The 18,623-nt window shown below is 38.6% G+C and overlaps 1 protein-coding gene across 5 annotated transcripts in view; it reads right to left on the bottom strand.

Annotated features, from left to right (window-relative positions):
* Positions 1–18,623, bottom strand: part of SGIP1 (SH3GL interacting endocytic adaptor 1) — a 217,906-nt gene that overhangs the window by 109,597 nt on the left and 89,686 nt on the right. For 4 of the 5 annotated variants that reach the window (XM_060206371.1, XM_060206368.1, XM_060206369.1 and 1 more), the window contains exons 3-7: positions 15,707–15,731; positions 12,781–12,852; positions 8,872–8,928; positions 8,208–8,262; positions 7,376–7,551 (exon numbers count right to left, since the gene is read on the bottom strand). In XM_060206371.1, coding sequence (XP_060062354.1) covers positions 7,376–7,551; positions 8,208–8,262; positions 8,872–8,928; positions 12,781–12,852; positions 15,707–15,731 — 385 coding nt within the window. The remainder of the gene's footprint in view (positions 1–7,375; positions 7,552–8,207; positions 8,263–8,871; positions 8,929–12,780; positions 12,853–15,706; positions 15,732–18,623) is intronic. The other variant, XM_060206367.1, reaches the window with a different exon arrangement.

Here is an 18,623-nt window from a genome sequence, read left to right as displayed (position 1 = left end):
ATAATAATGTAACCATTCCTTTACTCTCAGGGTCAAGGACTGCTAAGGAATTGAAACTGGAAATTCTAGATAAGGGAACAAATGCCACTGGAATCTACAGGGGGCAGGGAAGATAAGTATGAGAAAAAAGGAAAGAACAAAAGAACTTTTTTTTTTAAGGATCTTACAAACTATGAGACAAAAAAATGGAATAGTTTCTCATATTCGTCTATCAAATAGTAGAAAAGAAATTTGGTTGAATTGAAGTAAGGGCGATGAAATAAATTGAGAATCAAAAATATTTTCTCTTTAAGTTGGATAGTTGTCAACATCTATAGTTTTGGGGGAGAGTCTTTTCTGTTGGCTGTTAAACCAGAGCCATGCCCCCGTAAGTCTGATTTTTTTTCTCTTTATAAAATAATGCAGGGATGTAAGTTACATTATTTTAGTTGAATACCAAGTTCCATGTACTTTCTCACAGTGAAGAGCATCCAATTAACCAAACAAGGAACTTTAAGTACCCACTGTGTGTCTGTCGTTAAGGGCTGGAGTCTCTTGAAAGAGAGAGTTTGTAGGAAATACACAAGCTTTTGAGAATTACATGACCACATGCCTATGGGCAACTTCTTACTGCACAACCTCTAAGACCAAGTCCATGAAATAGGTTCAAGAATATCTGTCTTCATCCAGGAGGGGATTAGTAAGTTCTTACTCCCTCTTCAACTACTCTGCTTTTCCTTCAACTAAGAAACTTGTGGGAGACAGAAAGAAAATAAAAATAGTGAGGGAGGTTTTGAGCAAAGTCAAGCTCAAGGACTGATAGAAACGTAAGAATAGGTGTCAACCTATCAGGATACAGTCTGTTAGCACCGTCTCTCCTCCCCCTGTAAAATTCAGTGATATAGGAACTCAAGAATTTGAAATGAAGTTGTGAAGGGCGAAATGAGTTGAGTTGTTTTCTTGGAGATGTGAAATCTACAAGGAGGGAGTAATTAAGATATATGGGGAGGGGAGCTAACTGAAAGCTGGAGACAGACTGGTGCCATTTGCCTAGTCCAGGTGGTCCACCCACCCTTCCACCCTGAAATTAGCCTGCCAGGGAGCAAAATCCATGAGTTTGCCGCTGCTTGGTAACACCACCCCCTTTCCCAGCCTCAGTTTGGCAAGAGGTTCAGCACCCCATTGAGTTCAGTAAAAACAAAGAGTCATCAGTGGAGGAGAAGAGCTCCAGGCTCCTACACACTGGTGTTCTCTCTCCTTGGGGGCACCAAACAGTGCAAGGAGGATCGAAAGGTTGCGTGTAATTTGACGCCAAGCGCTCAGTCAGACCTCCAGTATAGGGAGTTGGAAGGAAGATGCTCAACTTGAGTTCTACTCATCACTAAAGCTTCCCCGGGGCAACGTGATTTTGGTTGGGACTATAACATATCAAGAATAGCATCCATCTTGACTTTCCTGGGCCTCACCAATGTGACCTCTCCTGAGCCCTACCCCACTGGAGGTACCCAATAGAAACAGGCTGGGGCAGAGGGCTGGCTCCTGCCTGTAGACTGTTCTGCAGAGCCCACCCAGGATGGCAGAGGATAGCAGCACCTCTCTGAGAAGAATTCCAAGGATGTGAGGGCAAACAGGTCATGACGTCTCAAACACTGTTGCTGACCAGGGTTCATTTGGCTCCTCTGGCTGGCTAAGCAGGTCCCCCATCACCCTCACTTCTCTATGTGCATCTCTCTGAAGATGCTTGTTTGGTCAAAGAGGACGACGTTTCCCAACTAGAAGCAAATCTGACTTTCTTTGACCGTCTATCAGTACCTGTGCTTGCCTGATAGATCCTCCAAGCAAGCTCTCCTGGACTACAAGAGACCTTCCACCTTCCACCCCCCCTGCCCCCCCCCCAAAAAAAAAAAAAAAACCTTGAAGCTGAAGTGCCAGGGCTTGCAGAAGATGGCACATAATGGATCCCCCTCTACAGCACCATGGCATTCAACTCTGGGAGCACAAGCCAGCCTGCTGTTCCTCAGTCAGAAGACTCACAGGCCTGTAACACAATCAGAGACTTGCAGGTGGTCTCAGGAAGAAAAGCAAGTTGGACTCATGATGAGGTGTTCAGCTACCAGGGCACCAAGGTGATGCTTGCTTGGGCTGTGGTGACTTTCAACTTGGCAGCCAGCAAGTACAGCTTATTAGGAGATCAAATAATAGTAGTTTGTTGGACATTCATGCCTGTGAATTCCTCACACTTGTGACTGCAAGCAATTTTACTCTCTGTTAGAAATGGAGGCTGAAGGTTTGCCTTCTCTCCCCTCCACACCTCTGATGGAAATCTAGAGCCTTCCACAGCCAAGGGACTGGAGCTCTGTATTTCCTTTAAATTGTCTGCTGTATTAAATCATGTCACTTGTAGTATTTTCATTGAAATTACACTATTTTTACAGTGAAATCTAGAAAATGCTTAGTGATTTATATATTGATCTAAATCTCTCAGACTTTAATAATTTATTGGCTATCACTCAATTCTGTTTTGTATTAAACTGAACTGAAATCATTGTCCAGGATTTGCATTGTGTGACTTTCCTTTTCCTACATTTATCTGTATTTTGTACCATGGCATCTCATGTATATAATTTACATCTTTTGTAATAAATTAACATGCTAGTAAAAAAAAAAAAGAAACAGGCTGGGGGTATGAACTGATCGGCCAATGTCCATGTCCAGTGAAGAAACAATTACAGAAGCCAGAGCTCCCACCTTCTGCACTCCCAAAAGAGTTTTGAATTATATTCCCAGAGGGGGAGTGAAAATACCTATAACAAAGAACAAAAGTTATATCCAAGTTGCATTTGGATTTAATCATTTCTTTCAACAATGAAAGAGCTAGCCTCAGAAATAGCATCTAGTAAGGTGGAACAAATGTTATTACTCTTGGAAAGGTTGGTATCAACCAAACAATTTGGTATTTTAATAAAAACTGTTTTTGTGCATCATGCTGTTTGAGTAGCTTATAATCTAGTGTCACTGCTAAGTAGAAATTAGTGGTTAGAAACTTAGAGGGACATTTTCTTTTTGTCTAAGAAGGAAATTTTCTATATAAATTATTAACTAGACTCTATGAGTAATTTATAGGTAAATGGAAAAAAATATCCCATTTTCTAATAAATTCTCCAAATGTAATCTGAGACTACTTAAATGATAAAACTGTGCATGTCTATAACTATCCATTAGTTTTTTTTAAATCTTTTAGTAACAGAATCTAAATTTTGGCTGCTTACATGTTTAATTAGTCAAAGGTTCTACTTCAGTTTCTTTCTTCCTTCCTTTCCTTCCTCTCTTTCTTTCTTTCTTTATTTCTTTCTTGACTTTTGAGTTAAAATTTTCAAACAGACCTATAGGAGTTTAAAAATCCTTAAAAGAAAGACTTTTATTTTTTGTCTTCTCCATCCCAAGGCTGGAACATGGAGATGACTGATGGTGACAAGGCTGCAGTGCTACCCTGGAGAGGTAGAACAATGAGAACTGAAGTTTCTGAGTTTTTGAATGGTCCAAGGTATGGGATTGTACTACCCATCTGGACTGCCTACCAGTTTTGACTTTCCCATGGGAGAGAAATAACCAATATATTTTTATTTAGGCCATTATTATCTTGCTTTCTGTTAAAACAGTTCTACCTCTAGGCTCCTGTGATGGATATGGGCCTCAGATCAGATCTATGGGGTTTACAGCTAACAGTATTTATATACTTTTCCCATATCTGGGAGCTACTCTCTTCCCTGATCCAGCTTTATAGTCCTATCTCCAACTCTGATACCATCTCCCCAGACAATAACTTTGGTCCACCTGCATGTTAACTGTGAAGCTCAAGCAAACATTAGCAAAGTCATGGCCCCCTTGGGATATGGCTAAAATAGACCTACTAGCTTTTTCCAAAATGGAGACCCCAAATCTCATCTGCTCTATTCTTACCTTTAGGTTACTGATTATTTAAGAATTTGTCCTGCTTTATGTCTTAACCAACCACCAAGTTTATATCTTAACCAATCACCAAGTTTATATCTTAACCAACCACCAAGTTTATATCTTAACCAGCCACCAAGTTCCATAAGCTATATTATGCCAACCTCACTTCTCTGGGCAGATGACCTCACCAATGTGTCCTGGAGCTCCACCTCCCCAGAGCCCTGCCCCACTAGGGAAAGAGAGACACAGGCTGGGAGTATGGGTCAACCTGCCAATGCCCATGTTCAGCGGGGAAGCAATTACAGTAGCCAGACCTTTCACTTTCTGCACCCCATAATGATCCTGGGCCCATGCTCCCAGAGGGATAAAGAATAAGAAAGCTTTCAAAGGAAGGGATGGGAACTCTGGGGGTGGGAACTATATTAAATTGTACCCCTCTTATCCTATAGTCTTGTCAATATTTTCATTTTATAAATAAATAAAAAAATTTCTGCCAGTGTTCTAACTTGTATAAAGTTATTTGTCAGACCAATAATGTAAATTTTCTGATGCTCAGTTTTTGATATACAAACATGACATCTCATCAAGAGACTTTAGCATTAGTAAGAACAGGAACTGATATCCTTCACCTGTGAGGAAACTCTCATGTCATTGCTACACACACAAAAACACACACACAAACACACACACACACACACACACACATCTATGTACATATATATATCTACATACACATCTGTTAGGAATTAAAACCTTGATTTTCTATGTTGCTCAGGCTTGATTTTGGGAAGGGATCATTTCCAGATAGACTTATATTGTACAGATAAGTAGATGCTTCACTCATTCATTCACCTATCCTTTCACTCTCTTCATTCATTTACTGAGTGATCTAGTCACATAGTGTGCACCGAGGAACTATTCAAATAAAATTAAGTCGCAAGGAGCATTGCCAAACAAGCTATTCACTGTGACATATTCCAAGATTGATAAAAGAAACAAGTGAAGCACAAGTATTTTTATCTTATCTATTTCTGGAGACAATGTAATACATGCATCATTTGCAAAATGTAAGCACACATGGATTACTCAGAAGACGGCAAAGATCCTAAAACCAACAATATGAATTCAGTTACATTCTCCCTATATATACTATGTTGACTCAGCTGTGCATTTCCCTTCCCCTCCTGCAGCAGTATCAGTTCACTCTTCTACATTCACTATCAAAAGTGACATACATTTTATAATGCTAATTAATGCAGAGCCCAAAGGAAGAATAAATTGTGGCTCTGTGAATGGTGGTAGGGGCACCCTAGAGGCTTTGGAGTTGTGGTAATATTAGTAAGCAAGCATAGAGGAAACACGCAATTACTTTTTCTAGGAGTCTCCATCTTGTTTTCACACTGCTTTTATGTCTTATGATCAGACTATTATACTGATAGAGTGCCTTAAAAATGAGTATTAAAACTTAGTGTAAACAACCAGTGTTCTTGCTTTGCCATCAGCAGTGTGTGTACTTGGAAGAATGTCTACAGTTGACTTAGCTAGGCGTATGATTTTCTGACATTCACATATCTTTCCCAGTCAGTTTCTGCATAAAATCCATTTGGTGCTCCATTGATTTTCTTCTACAGGTCTGTCTTTCTTTCCCTCTATTTCCCAGTCCTTTCTCAATTTCATTCTCTCCTATATAATAAAAATTAGGGGGAGTCGGGCGGTAGCGCAGTGGGTTAAGCGCAGGTGGTGCAAAGCGCAAGGACCGGCGTAAGGATCCGGGTTCCAGCCCCCGGCTCCCCACCTGCAGGGGAGTCGCTTCACAGGCGGTGAAGCAGGTCTGCAGGTGTCTATCTTTCTCTCCCCCCTCTGTCTTCCCCTCCTCTCCATTTCTCTCTGTCCTATGCAATAACAACCACATCAATAACAACAACAATAATAACTACAACAACAATAAAAAAAGACAAGGGCAACAAAAGGGTAAATAAATAAATAAAAATTAAAAAAAAAATTAGGAAAAAAAATGGCTTCCAGGAATGGCGGATTCATAGTACTGGTGATACCATCCCCAGCAATAATCCTGTTGGCAACAAAACAAAACAAAAAGAAAATTTGTATCCTCAAAAGATAGGTGATTTCAACTCTTTTAGAAAGGTCAGTTGAGATACTTCCAGAAGTATTTAAAAATAGCTCAGCATTTTTTTTTTCTTTTTAGTTGCAGGACTAATTGATGATAGAACAGCTACTGACAGATTTAGTCTCTCATCTTCCTGTGGTGATTGTCTACAAAACATTCTCCCCCTTAGCACCCTCTCACCCTCATTCTTATCATCATACACAAGGACCCCCAAAGTGCTATAGGGGAATCCCATCTCTCTAAAGAAGATGCCAAGAACATTTTAGCATCTAGTTTGAAAGCCCTTATCTGGTCTTCACAACTATCTTTTTAAAGTAATTGTAGGATTTACCCAATAATATGTAGAAGAGAATATAAGTGTCTAAACTTGGAATTTAGCAACTAAAGAATTGGAATAGAAGGGAATTGACAGAAGCAAGTATAAACTATGGGAAAAATTGAAATAAATAAGCCATCCGTATAAAGGAGGTATCTGAAAGATGATTATATGTAGCAATCTGATAATAAAATGTCATGAGGATTATAAATTCCAGCAGCTAGTTTTTGATTTTAGATAAATATCTTTTGTGAGTATAGTAGTGAAAATGTTTTTTTAAATTTTTTTTCTTTGTTTTTAAAAATTTTTTTTTTACTATTTATTTATCTATTCCCTTTTGTTTTCCTTGGTTTTTTATTGTTGTTGTCGGTGTTAGATAGGACAGAGAGAAATGGAGAGAGGAGGGGAAGACGGGGATAGAAAGACACCTGCAGACCTGTTTCACCACCTGTGACGTGACTCCCCTGCAGGTGGGGAGCCGGGGGCTCAAACCCGCATCCTTACACCCATCCTTGCGCTTTGCGCCACCTGCGCTTAACCCGCTGTGCTACCGCCCAACTCCCTTTTTCTTTGTTTTTAAAGGAAAATTATTTTTATTCCCATGAATTTTTATACAATAAAACATTCAGAAGATTGCTAAAACATGTCTTAAAAGCATTGCTACATCATGTGGTAACTTCATATCATTTTAAATGGCTTCCACGGTAAGTCTGGATAATCTTTCATTATTCTTTTCCTTCTTTTTAAAATGCTCTTAAGAAAATGAGCCAAGAAGAAATACAGCCCCATACATCATTGCCATTTTGAAAAGCATGAGAAGTGCAGTATAAAATGAGCCCAAGTTCCTAAAGTTGGAAGTTAACAGTTTGAGGCTTCCAGTACTCATACAGTGATGACCATATGCACCCTTCCTTTTGAAGAGTTTCTGATTTACTTAGCCTGGATGAGTAAGATGCACCTTTCTGTCCAGTGAAAGCTTGACATAAAGCATCACTCACCACTGGTGATGGGGAAAGGGCAATGTTGCCTATTGATGCCTTCAGCTCAGCCACTGTGGCTGTGTTCTTGAGAATGTCTTTTGACTGCAATGGTTTAATCTTGATATTAAATTTCTTGTGTGATTCTTCTTCCTCCTCTGATTCACTTGAAGAATAAAAGTGTTTTCCTTTGGTAGGTAGAACACAATTAAAGATATATAACTGGGAGGCAATGAGCATAAAAAAAAAAAGTGACTACAGCCTAGTTGCAGTAAAGGTATCCTAAAAGGGCAGAAAACCAAGCCAGGTAGACAAACATGAAATGGGAAAGCAGGGGAAATATTTATTGGCCTTTGTGCAGAACATGAATAAGGATGGTAAATTTCAGGCAACAATGATGATGACATAATACATTCTTGCTGAAGTTGACCATTTGTTGGGTGCTACTTAGCACACACACACTCTGACAGGCCTTCTTGAGTCTGTCTACAGAAGGGAGGGTCACTCTGGTCAACTTTTGCTGAGTTTTAAGTGCCTCAAAGTAGGACCTATGCTGCCCAGAGATGATTTGTGTGAATCAGACAAGTTAAAACTCTTAGTCGCTGTCAATGGCTGCCCTTTCAGGCTTTACCAGAAGGCCTGGTGTCCACATTCTGCACAACTGTTTACAGCACATTTTCCTCTTTCTCTCTTTTCTATGAATAGAGCAAGGCAGAATGCTGCATTGGTTTAGTGATCAGGCTGTTCTCTGTGATGTTTACTCATTCTAATATTAAGAACGGGATTTGATCTGCAAAATCTAAATGCATCATACTGTTTCCTGAGAGAAAATAAAAATTAAACAAAAGGATATAGCCAGGTTCCTCAGGCCTGATGCTGTAACCCTCTTCATCCAGTTCAGGCGAATTCTATAAAACCCAAACACATAGTAATCAGTTACTTTGTTGAGAATAACAGACTTATGCATTTTTCTCCTACAACCTTCTACTTAAGGGTATAGACATTACGCACATTACACTTTTTTCTAAGAGGCCAGCATTTTAACTTTTACAAGTGAGTACCGGGCAGTATATTTATGTACTGATAAAATAACCAAGGAGTAAACTACCTTTAGGTAAGAAAGATTACCTATTCAGAAAAAAATATCTTAATATACGGAAGCATCTTTCAGTATGCGATTTGTAAGCGATTTTCAATTTCAGGTAAAATGGGAAGAAGTGGTAGATTCTACACAATTGAAATCTTGAAAACATCAATAATATGGTAAACTTGAAAACAGCTCTGAGAGGACCAGGTAATGAGGTCAGCAGGTGAATGTTTTGGAATCTAGGAGTTAGAAGAGTGTAACTTTTCTGACCTCCAATTTTCTCTCTCTCTCTTTTTTCTTTTTTTTGGAGAGGCACTTCCTAAGGAGATGGAAAAACGTTTCACTCATTTCTGTCTCATCAAGAGAATTTCTCAACTTATTTTTAAGTCATAGAATGCTGAACAAAGAAAAATAATTTTCTGATACTCACGTATCTTTCCCAATCAATTTCTGCATAAAATCCATTTGGTGCTCCATTGCTTTTTTTCTATAATAAATTGGAAATTAAATTTAGACGAGAAACATTTGAGTGAAAGAAAAAAATAAAAGAAGGAATAAAGAACACTTAACTCTTATCTGTATTTAGATATGAGATATCAAAATCCAGCACTGGGAAGAAATTAAGCAGCCTATTAAGCAACCACATTGGTGTCACTGAATGATAAATTCAGCTGCCCTGATACTATATAAGAGGTTACACACTTACTTCACAGAGGGCTGGAGGACACCCACACATGAGGCTATTAAAAGTTGCTCCATAGATTTTATTCAGTTTCTGAAGTCTTTGTCGTACCTACATTATAACTGAAGCGTCTTTGCCTTCAAAAATTCAGGGAATCTTTCTTCCTCTCTTTGTTCATACATATAAGTCTGGCTTCCATGCTGCTCTCATCTACAATTAGTTTATACATATCCAAAGAGTATTTATCCAAATTATTGACCTCTAACTTTTCTAACACTGAGTCAACTGGTCTTCTTAACCAGCTTTTGGTAGGCTGTAGAGAAATCAAGTTTAAGTTAGACAATTTACCTTCTAGGTGAAAATAGTACTGATATTTACTCCTACTCGTCTTATTTCTCTTTGTTTTGCCAGGGCACTGCTCAGCGGTGGCTTATGACAGCATGGGGTATTGAACCTGTGACCTCTGAGCCCAACCAATATGCTATCACCCCTGTGACTTTTCTTTTTGTTATCGGAATGTTAAAGTAGAATTCAAGGTTGACTAATAGATTTCTGTCATCCATACAGCCTCTGCTACCATGATCAAGCATCACTGTAAGATCAGCTTTTCTAACATCAGCTTTTCTCTTTTAGGATTATCCTAAACCAGAACATACGCTTCTAAGGAGGGTGTGGCACTATCTAGACAAATGGCTAAGACTCTACTTTCTCTAAAAAAGGACAGAAATACAAAATGAGGTTGGTATTACAGAGTCCATGGAACTACATTCCTGTATTCCTGCCACATGGAGCAATGGTATTTCACAGAGCAGTCACATCTCACAACAACACATATCAAATGATGACACATGAGGCAGAAGGACAGAAACCTTAAATTTGGAATCATAAATGAAGCTGTCCTAAAGCAAACAGCTAACACTTAGTTTGCCACGCAGGAAGAAGAATAAATATAGGATTACTAGCAAACCAAACCTGAGGTAATACACTAACCATCAGCATTGATTAATACTAAGTATTGATTAGATATTTAAAGACCTGCCAATAGTTTAATAAGAAGAAATAAGGAGTAGCTAATGTGTGCAAGTTCTTTCTCTTACTATAGGCTGCCACTGCACTAGAATGCACACACACAAGACTTTAGCTATTTCTCCACAGATCAAAACCCAGGTACATGGAATCTATGCCTCCCTTCCTTTTGCCTGCCCTTGACAAAGATTATATACTCAGACTACCTGATTTTAATCTTTCCATAGAATTTTCTTCCTTAAGTTAGTCATTCCTAAGTTACATTAGTCATATTCTTTCTACTGTGAACAAAGGTAAGTTTAAAAGCCTGCCACATGAGTTCAGCATCTGCAAAAGCTATGAAGCTACTGTTGAGAAGATGGTCTATTAAGTGATTTTCTATCTAATAAGAGATCTCTCCAAAGGGCAAGGTTTCAAGTTTCTTTTAGTCATACTTCCGTTCTTTCAAAAAATTCCTCATTTATAAATCTTTTTGCCTATTGCGTCTCTGCAAATTTCACAAAACTATCTTTAGAAAACATATGTAGTACATACAGATATAAATTTAATTAATACTAATTAGAAATCAGATTAAGTTGATTCTAAAAAATTAAACTCGTGAATTTTGTGAGCAGTTTATGACTGCTGTGACAGTTCTCTTCTGTTTTTAAACAGCTTTTGGTACAAAGAACTATTAGCTAAAACCCCAGAAGATAAGGCTGATTACTGCTTCAAATCTTCAAGGCTCTACAGTTTAACAAATAGCTTCAAAGCCAAGATGGTTTCCCTATCAGCTGAACAAATTGTCTGTTTCTCTGTGTTTCTTCCCAGACAACATATATTTAATATTCTGTGTTAAAAAAAATATCCCTCAATTTTCTAGACTTGGGCTCAGTGAAAATTTCCTAGTCTCCATGGAAACTAATGGAAGAATGGGCTGGAGAAAGCAAAATCTATGAAAATAAAATTTCTCTAAAAAAAAAGGTGGGGGGGGGAACATTTTAAATGTGATGACAAAACAGGAACAATGCATTGTAACAGTACATTCCTTGTGTGGATATTCAAAACATATACACACACCCAGCTTTTAACAGAGACTAGCAATCTGGCTTCAGTCATGCTCCTGAGCGCTGACAGACAGAGTTGGTTTCACAACAGAAATAATCAAGATAAAGCTAGGCTTTGAGCCTATTTGAAAAGATCCTTATCAAATGCCAAGAAAAAAAATTCTCTTGGTTTAACTGCTTAGGGGAAGTAGGAATAATAGTGAAGGTAATGGCTCTACTAATTTTCAGATGGATAACTTTGAAGCAGCAAAGATGAATATTAGAGTGATGAGGTAACTGATGGGTATGTACATAAAATACAGAGGGACCTGGTTCAAGCCCCTCACCCACACGTACAGGTAGGAAGCTTCATGATCTGTGAAGCAGGGCTTCAGGTGTCTCTCTCCCTTTCTATCTCCCTTCCCCTCTCAATTTCTGTCTCAATCCAAATTAAATTAAGTTTTTTAAATAAAAGGAGACTATCATTGAAAAAAAAATCAGGCTTAATTCTATAAGATATACTGGTGATTTGCCAACATAAAAACTACTTTTTTTTCCTCTTGGAGGTGGAGTTATATATCCCTTTCTTCCCTCAATGTTTACTAAAATTCAACACTCAGTGTTAAAAATTGAGAACACTGACAACTTGAATCTATGACTGTAATTTAAAGATAACTAAGGCTCACAGCAATGTTAATCTTATTTTCAAAGTCATTTTTTTACTTCTGTCAGGCTTATTTTACTCTCACATATAATATGATAGATTAAATGAATACATGCAGCAAATAAATATATTTATCAATATCCTCAATGTTCACTGCGAATGCTCCTCTTTTTCAAGGTTTGTTATGATCCTTGGGTGGGGGGGGAGTTAACACATATGTGGAATGACATAAATATTATTTTTCTGCCTCTGAGGTAGGCTCCATTCTTTTTTTAGGAAATCGTACAGAATGGTACTGTCCAAAGAATGTAACTTAAAATGGAAATGTTCCATGTGTGGGCCTTTCAGGATGGTAGCCACTAGCTACATGTAACTCTGGAGCATTTGAAATGCAGCAAGTGCAATGAAATTAAATAGTCACATATGGCCACCATATTGTACAATACATCTATAGCTACTGAACAGTCTAGGCCCAAATTTGACATCCTTTGGTCTATAATAGGCTGTCTCCCCCATTCATCTGGATTCTTCCAAATTCCCAATGTTACTGAGCTAGTATTTCTCCTAGCAAACCATTTTTTCAATTTATATGATGATGCTTATATTATAAACAAAGGTTGGGCTTTTTTTATATAGGTAGCAGATTACTTAAAAAAAATGAATAACTTTTTTTTTGGTCTAAGGAAAAGAAATCATACATAATTTTTAATATCTGGTCATTATTTTAAAGTACCATTAGATATTAAAATATTGAGTCTCAGTTGCCCATTTAATCATTGGCCAAGGACTAAAAAAGTAATGGAAGTAAGATGTCATCTTAAACAAAGTTTAAAAAAAATGCTCCTCTTTCCTTTTTTTTTTCCTTCTTCCAATTTTCAAACTGGATGTCGCTCACTGCTATTATAACCCTTGGAAATTTTAAACTAAAATCTGTTTCCTTACCGAAACTTTTTTTCCTCCTTCACGCGCACACTCTGCTTTGCTATTGTAGGGTGGTTCGTGTGGGCTGGGCTGCTGAAATTCATTGTTTTCATGTAGAAAAAAGTCGTTAAAGGATTGGTTTGTTCAATACACATATAAAGAATCACATGGAATCAGCAAACATACCATAGAAGAAACAATGTCTAGGTCAAATTGTAGGCCCTGCCTATCTTGGCAGGGTTTCTTAAGCAAAGAGTGGACTTTGGGGCCCATAATGAGGCTCTATTCAGCAGACCAGCAATGACTCGGCTGGAAGAAGAAACAAGAAAGGAGGAAGCCCGTGTGCTGGGTGGTAGGAGTAATGAGAAATTAGTCTTCATTCACCCAGCATTGCATTTACAGGTAGAGAACAGACACCAGGACTGAACATTTCTATTTCTAAAACATCTAGCCCTGTCACACTTCCCCCTGGTTGAAAGTCATTCTGGGGTTAATAAATATGGCACACACAGTTGACATCTTAATTGGAACCCTTTCCTGCAGACATATTCAGGATGAACAGTCATTCGATCACAGCAACACCATGACCCACAAGTATTCCAGGATATGTCTGTACAGAAATGTGAACGGTTAACACAAGTGTTAAAATTGCACCTTGTACAAATTTGCATTTGTCTCTGGTGTAGAAAGTGTGGTCATAACACAGCTGTAAAATGTCTTGGACATCACAACAGGCAACTCTTTTGGGGACAAGATCATAGTCATTGAGGAGCAAGGAAAGTCACCTTCGCACAGGCAACATTATTCAAAAAAGATTCTGTAGACTAGGCGTCAACATACTGTCACTGGAAGTAGGATTCTTTGGCTTTGAGAAATAAAGAACACATCAGTATATTAAGCCTAGTGTGCAGTCTCTGAATTTACAAAATGGCTTTTCAGTTTTAAGTAGGTGCGTCACAACCTATAGTCTGTGGAGCCATATCACTGAAACTGTAAATTTTAGCTTCTCACATCCAGAAGGCATAATTAAGAAATTCAACTATCTGTATAGACGGACACAACCAAAAGTCTTAAAGAAATTAGTTTGAGTTTGAAAGAAAATCCAGTTGACACTCCTAAGGATTCAATAAAAACAGAAATGGCAATGAACAGGACTTCTCAAATTTGGTGCCTCACTGAATGAAGAACATGTCCAAATGATAAAATTAGTATCCATGTAATAATTTCCAATTACCTAGAAAATGGCTCACTATGTTTCTGAGGAAAAGACATTTATTTTGAATAGGACTTTAAAAAAAATTAAAAAGAGGTCTGTATTGTTTCCCAAGAAAAAAAACGATGAAGTAATTCCTTATCCCTGATACTCATGACATTTATGGTATAGGTAGTGAAGTGACTAAGAGGGCATAGATAGCACTGAAGGAGACTTTGAACAGCTTGTGTGAAGTTCCAAATTTGAGTAAGTCCACAAAGCTAGGACTAGGCCTATTCCTGTTGCTAGCTACCTACTCATAGCTCCCTGATGCAACCACTGTTTCAACCATTGGGTGCATATGAAACCAGAGTTCAACTGGTAGTCTATAGAAAAGCAAAGGACAGGATGCTGAGGTGACAAAGAGGTCTCAAGGACAATGAACAAGGAGGTAGGGGGTTTAGAGGAAAGTGAAATAACAAGACTGAGTATGGCAGGAGAAAAAAAAAAAAGAAAAGAAAAGCAAGAAATAGCAACCAGTCTGGGAGAAGCAGGGAGAGGAAACAATAGCCAACAGAAATTTCTCTAGCATATCGAAATGGAAAGGATGAGAGGATTCAGGGAGGGGACCGAGACAGGAGCTAAGAGAGGACATGGAAGCAAAGAGTACCTGAGACAGATTTAAGGAGAGGGCTCTGAGCCAGAAGCAAGAGGTGAGGAGAAGTTGAGTCTTCTGGTTCTTTTTTTTCCCCTGCTGAATAGAGCCTTGATTATAGTGTTACCCAATGTCCCATCAATTTCAGTCTATTTGTTTACATTTTATGGTGAGAACTACATGAATGCAAAAGGCACCCCAAAGCTAAGAACCTTCAGTCAAGTGTGGAGGAAAAAATGCTATGGCCATAATCAGCATCCCAATTTAGCTATAATATTAGAATGGGTGATTTTTCAAAACAATATTTTTGACTAACCAATTTATTTTAGTTCCCAATTCAGCCCAATGAGCTTCATGTGAGTCCTTTTTTTTTTTTTTTCAGCAACAGCTGTTCTTTTGAACCTTCTGAATAGACATCTGATTTAGATTTGAAGGAAGTCATTTTAGAAGTTGGAGCACACTCCATTAAGTACAGTTCAGATAAATTCAAAGCCAATCCCTTGCATTGCAGACTTCTTTGAAAGGCAAAAAATCTGATGGTGAGAGAGAAGTCCAAGCTATTGTCAAATCTAAATTCTGTGGACACATTCTTCCTCCTTCAGGCTTTAAATTCAGGAATAAGTGGTTTTTAAAACCATTCTCTACTTGTGAATTTAATAGAGAAAATGTATCTGCAACTGAACTATGAAAAGGGAATAGCTTCCTTCAATTTTATTGGCTCTGAGCTCCATTATGACTTTGTGGCCTCTGCTGGAGAAAAACATTCTCCCATAATGAGCTTTTATGCCATTAAATTGGAAATGAAATCACAGTTGATGGTAGCAAGCCCTGCAGGAACTGTCTGGCTCTTGACCCACCATATTGATGACTGGTTTGATCGCCTACTCTGGGGCCAGCCTTTAGGTAAATGTGATAAATAAGTTTAACTTGACCAAGACTCCATTTATGTCCCATACAATTGCTACAGAAATTACAATAATTAGAATTCTGAAAAGTCATTTAAGCTATTTTCCCTACAGAAAAAAAAGGGACTGTAAGACATTTAAGCATAACAAATATTGAAGTGCAAGTCTACTAAAAATAGTCATATAAATACTTACAATTCCATCTCTATCTGGTGAGCCTCTGTAACAAAAAGAAATTGATAGTTATTAGGAAAAGAAACCATTCTTGCCACATAGACTAAAGCTAAACAAAACTCACGAATCACTTTTCTCCTCCACTTCCCCAGTTCCCAACCCAGCAAGGCTGGCTAATCAAAAATTAACCCAAACAAATGAGGCCGGTGAGTGATATTTGACTTGAGAAGAGAGGGGAGCATGCGCACTAAAAACGGAAGTACAAATAGTGTTGGTTTCGGATCCCGTGCTTTTCCTCCCTCTCTTGAGGGGAAATTTCAGTAGGTCTCTCCACTCAGCTCTTCCTACATAATTGGATCACAATGACTGCAAACCAATTTGCCTTCTTCGCTCCCCAGGAGTGGTTTTGAACATCCCCTCGAAGAAGAGACCTGCAGGGTATTTTTTTTTTCAAAACACTTTGAGAATCACGACTTCCTTCCACATTTCTGTTTACTGCTCTTTTGATTCTCAGACAGCAGGAAATGGAAGGTAACGCTTATTTTCAATGGCTCATTCTGACAACTACAGTTTCAGATTATTCGTTTATTGCTGCCATAGGGCATTTTGCTGCCCTAGTTAGGAGTAGAGACTTTAGGATGAATCAGGGTATCCAGACTTTAATTCGATTTTTGATTGGAACACATTACTTAACCATCCAGACTCAGTCTCAGATAAAATATCAAACTACCGGTAGATCTTCCTAATCTTACTTAGGTGATGGAGAATGAAGAACTTCTCTATATAACAGATGCTGGTTACAGCTTACTAAGCATACTAAGGAATTGAGAGTGTTTGGTATAATTTTGCTGTCTTCCTTGATGTGTCTTCACTAGGATCGCAAACCTTCCGCTTTTCAATTATAATTTGTAGCAATATAAAACAGCATATTATTATGATCTGGAAAACTGAACTGGAAGAACTAGAAGACCAGAGAAACAAGAAGTAGTCACTGTAACTTCTTATTTTAATTCACAAGAAGCTAGAAAAATGTTACTTTGCTAACTTGGATCCCAGAATTGTGCTTAGACTGAACCTCTATTATCTGTATTAAAACATCACGTTTCTGGGAGCCGGGCGGTAGCACAGCGGTTTAAGCGCCTGTGGCGCAAAGCACAAGGACCGGCGTAAGGATCCCAGTTCAAGCCCCCGGCTCCCCACCTGCAGGGGAGTCGCTTCACAGGCGGTGGAGCAGGTCTGCAGGTGTCTATCTTTCTCTCCTCCTCTCTGTCTTCCCCTCCTCTCTCCATTTCTCTCTGTCCTATCCAACAACGACGACAACAACAACAATAACTACAACAATAAAAAAAGGGCAGCAAAAGAGAATAAATATTTTTTTAAATCACATGTCTGCAGTGAACTATGAAATCTTGAGAAGTTTGACTGTAACAGTTATTTAGCAGACAGGATCAGGTAATGACATTACATTATAGGTGGCAGCTGAGAGCAGAAAAGGGGGAACAAGAAGAGGAGGAAGAGAAGGAAGAGGATAGTGGAAATGTAGAGAGTTGGCGGGGGCACACTCTGGGCTCTTAGCTGTGACTGTTCACCTGTACCGACTCTCTTTACAAAATTGGGAGAAATATGAATATATATGGGTGCTAGGTCAGATGCACGGGTAAACAGTTCATGGTGTTTATATGATTTCCTTATGTTTCCTTTGTACTCTCTGCTCTAATCCAGCTTTCTAGCCCTATTCTCAACTCTGACACCATCTTCCCAGACAATATTTTTAACCCATCTATATGTTAACATCTATCAGGCTCAGGCAAAAATTACTAAAGTCATGGGCCCATTGGAACATGCCTAAAATAGACTTCTAGCTTCTTCTCACATGAAGACCCCTAGTTTCATCTGCTCTATTCCTACCTTTGTGTTCTGGTTTATAAAAACTATTTGTCCTGCTCTATTATCTTAATGCCTTTCAGCCACCAAATTGCAGATGCTGCTATGATTCACCCTGACTTCCTTGGGCAGACAGCCTCACTAATGTATCCCAAAGTCTCACCTCTCCAAAGCCTTACCCTACTAGGGAAAGATAGAAACAAGCTGGAGGTATGGATCGACCTGCCAACTCCTATGTCTAGTGGAGAAGCAATTACAGAAGCCAGACCTTCCACTTTCTGCACCCCATAAAGAATTTTGGTCCATACTCCCAGAAGGATAAAGAATAGATAAACTTCCAATGGAGAGAATGAGACATAGAATTCTGGTGGTGAGGGAGTCGGGCTGTAGTACAGCGGGCTAAGCGCAGGTGGCGCAAAGCACAAAGACCGGCATAAGGATCCCGGTTCGAACCCCGGCTCCCCACCTGCAGGGGAGTCGCTTCACAGGCGGTGAAGCAGGTCTGCAGGTGTCTATCTTTCTCTCCTCCTCTCTGTCTTCCCCTCCCTCTCTCCATTTCTCTCTGTCCTGTCCAACAACAACAACAACAATAACTACAACAATAAAACAACAAGGGCAACAAAAGGGAAAAAATAAAATAAATATTAAAAAAAATTTAAAAAAGAATTCTGGTGGTGAAAGTGTATGGAATTGTACCTGTTATCTTACAATCTTAATAATCATTATTAAATCACTAATATTTTTTTTTTAATTAGGAGATGATTCCACTTGGATTACTTGATGAGAGTGCATATGTGCTCAGGGTCAGTGAGTTCTGTGTCCATGTAGAGGCAGGATGAATCAGTAATACAGGGGCAAACAAGAGAGGACCCAAATATTGAAACAGCACCAGAGGTGACAGAAATATTAGGACTTTTGGACATTTTGGAGGTAAGGAAATTATTTACATCCAAAGAACTTAAATGTCTTTGAGCAAATCATTTATTCAAAGAAATTTCAGCTGAAATAGAAGAACTGAAAGCATCTCAGCTGACCCACATTATAAATCACTGAA

Source organism: Erinaceus europaeus, chromosome 13 (genome assembly GCF_950295315.1).
Source record: "Erinaceus europaeus chromosome 13, mEriEur2.1, whole genome shotgun sequence".
Classification (NCBI taxonomy): Eukaryota; Metazoa; Chordata; class Mammalia; order Eulipotyphla; family Erinaceidae; genus Erinaceus; species Erinaceus europaeus.
The sequence above is the reverse complement of the archived record's forward strand: the minus strand, read 5'-3'. Positions and strand labels throughout refer to the sequence as shown.